General features: G+C 40.0%; 1 protein-coding gene across 3 annotated transcripts in view; it reads left to right on the top strand.

Annotated features, from left to right (window-relative positions):
* The window catches only part of LOC125034501 (mitochondrial Rho GTPase-like), a 27,519-nt gene that overhangs the window by 17,673 nt on the left and 7,346 nt on the right, over positions 1-2,500 (top strand). For all 3 annotated transcript variants that reach the window (XM_047626323.1, XM_047626321.1, XM_047626322.1), the window contains exons 8-13: positions 120-316; positions 501-693; positions 864-999; positions 1,186-1,316; positions 1,591-1,803; positions 1,988-2,184. In XM_047626323.1, coding sequence (XP_047482279.1) covers positions 120-316; positions 501-693; positions 864-999; positions 1,186-1,316; positions 1,591-1,803; positions 1,988-2,184 — 1,067 coding nt within the window. The remainder of the gene's footprint in view (positions 1-119; positions 317-500; positions 694-863; positions 1,000-1,185; positions 1,317-1,590; positions 1,804-1,987; positions 2,185-2,500) is intronic.

Below are 2,500 nucleotides of genomic sequence, written 5' to 3'. Positions count from 1 at the left end.
TATTTCCGATATCATCTTTTTTTTTTCTTTTTTTTTTCTATTCTTCTCTTTTTCTGTCCAACACTTCTGAAGACCTGCCTACTCACCCACATAGACCTAAACCCATGTCTCCCTCCTAGGCCCTAGAAGAGCTCAAGACAGTTGTCCGGCGCAATGTGTCTGATGGTGTCCACAGTGACTCGCTTACTTTGCGGGGCTTCCTCTTCCTGCACCGCCTCTTTATCCAGAGAGGACGTCATGAAACTACCTGGACTGTCTTACGGAGATTTGGCTATAATGACAACCTGCAGCTCACCAAGGACTACCTCTTCCCACCGTATGTGTGCATTCGGAAGTGTAGAATAATTTACAGGGTGTTGTGTGTGTATGTGTGTGTGCATGTCTGTTTGTGTGTCTGTATGTGATAGACTTGATGTGACATAACTTGTCATAGCAGCAGGCACACACTGCTGTTATGTAAAACTGGATTTGACCTCCCCATATCTCCTCTGTACCAGCAGTCTCCGTGTGCCACCGGGATGCAGTACGGAGCTCAACCATGCCGGCTACTCATTCCTCAGTAACCTCTTTGAAAAATACGATCGGGACAACGATGGGGCCCTTAGCCCACAGGAGCTGATTGACCTCTTTTCCACCTGTCCCATCATGCCATGGGGTCCTGATGTGCTAAATTCAGTTCATACAAATGAGAAGGTATGAGATTGAATATTTGTTAATCATGTTGTTTGCCTTTTTGCTGTAAGTCTGTCTAAATGTCTTAATTTTGCATTCAGGTCTCTGAGCTGCTTAGGGTATTTGGCTGTACTATTCAGTTTTGAGACCGTACTGTTGAGTCATATTCATTGTATTGATTTTCTCCCCAGGGATGGATTACGTTACAGGGATACCTGGCGCAGTGGACATTGTGGACTCTACTTGACGTTCAGAGGACACTAGAGTACTTCGCTTACCTTGGATATTCTGGGACAGGAGAGGACAACCAGCTATCTGCCATCACAGGTGCTTTGAATGATTTTTCTTCCTTTCTTTTTTACTTGTTTTCTTATTATTTTTGAAATTCCACTTTATATAATGAAATGGTAGAAATCTATATCTAGTTTTATAATATAATACTAATACTCTGTTCCCCTTCTCTCTTTCTCTCTTTTCCTTTTTCTTGCCTCTCTTCATTTTTTCTGTAAACAGTAACGCGAGAGAAGCGGATAGATCTCCAGAAGAAACAGACTATGCGGAATGTCTACCAGTGCCATGTGATTGGGCCTCGTGATAGTGGCAAGACAACGTTCTGTCAGGGCCTCCTTGGAAGATCTTTAGAGGTGTGATAAATAATTGTGATTATTCAGAGTTTAATATGTTATGGTAATGCCTTGTAATGAATGGATTATAGTGAATAATGGTTAATTAGATATCCAAGGAAAGATAGTCAAGAGTAATCTTCAATTTGATTAGGCAAATCTAATTTTGAGGAAGCTAGGCATGATAAAGATTAATGAATAGCATTAGCATAGTATACTATTTGTTTATTTATTTATACAAGAATTTTTCATTAATTCTGTCTCTCTATATTAATGTATAATTTTCTAACAACAGGAAGTACAAGAAATCCCAGAGGAAAAGTTGTCACGCCACACCATTAGCACGTTACAAGTTTATGGCCAAGAGAAATACCTCGTCTTACATGATATTGATGTTCACAACATCACAGATGCCCTAATGCCCAATGAGGTGCAGTGTGATGTTGCCTGCCTGGTGTACGATGTCTCGAATCCAAAAGCTTTTGAATACGTCGCTAGAATATATCTAGTAAGTTGTGTTCTATGTTTTATTATAATTTTTTTTTTTTCTTGTTTTTTACTTTATTGCCTTTTTTATGTGGCTTGAGAGTTTTCATTACAGTTTGATTTTGTTTTTCCTTTTATAATTTTGTCCATTACTAATTATTTAAAAATTCTTCCCCCTTCTCTTTTCCTTTCTCCTTTTACAATAGAAATACTTTAGCGAGTCGTCCATCCCAGTATTGTTTGTAGCCAACAAGAGTGACATGTCCCCCGTGCGGCAGGACTATATCCTCCAACCCACAGCCTTCTGCCACAAGCACAAGCTTCCTCCTCCCCACATTTTCTCCTCTGCCAGTCAACCCAAGAAGGACATATACACCAAATTAGCTACCATGGCTGCTTACCCGTAAGTTGGCCCTATGTTTTTGTTAACATTTTATGAGGGGATGAGTGAGAATTAAGTGTGGAGTGTATGTCTGTTTTTGTGTGTGTGTGTTGGGGGGCGAGGGGTTGTACCTGATTGGTATGTACGGATGGATGTTTGTGTATGTGAAAGGGTTTGTGGAAGGAGATGTGTTCTTGTGATATCGTCATGTGATATATGTGATACATGTCCTTGTTTGCATTACTAATTGTGGTTAAGCAAGTGTATTTACACAGCTTATACAAGAGCATCCAAATTACATGATAGATAGGTGCAACAATTTATTGTGAAGTCCGTG

The sequence above is a fragment of the Penaeus chinensis genome, chromosome 18 (genome assembly GCF_019202785.1).
Source record: "Penaeus chinensis breed Huanghai No. 1 chromosome 18, ASM1920278v2, whole genome shotgun sequence".
NCBI classification, from domain to species: domain Eukaryota; kingdom Metazoa; phylum Arthropoda; class Malacostraca; order Decapoda; family Penaeidae; genus Penaeus; species Penaeus chinensis.
The sequence above is the reverse complement of the archived record's forward strand: the minus strand, read 5'-3'. Positions and strand labels throughout refer to the sequence as shown.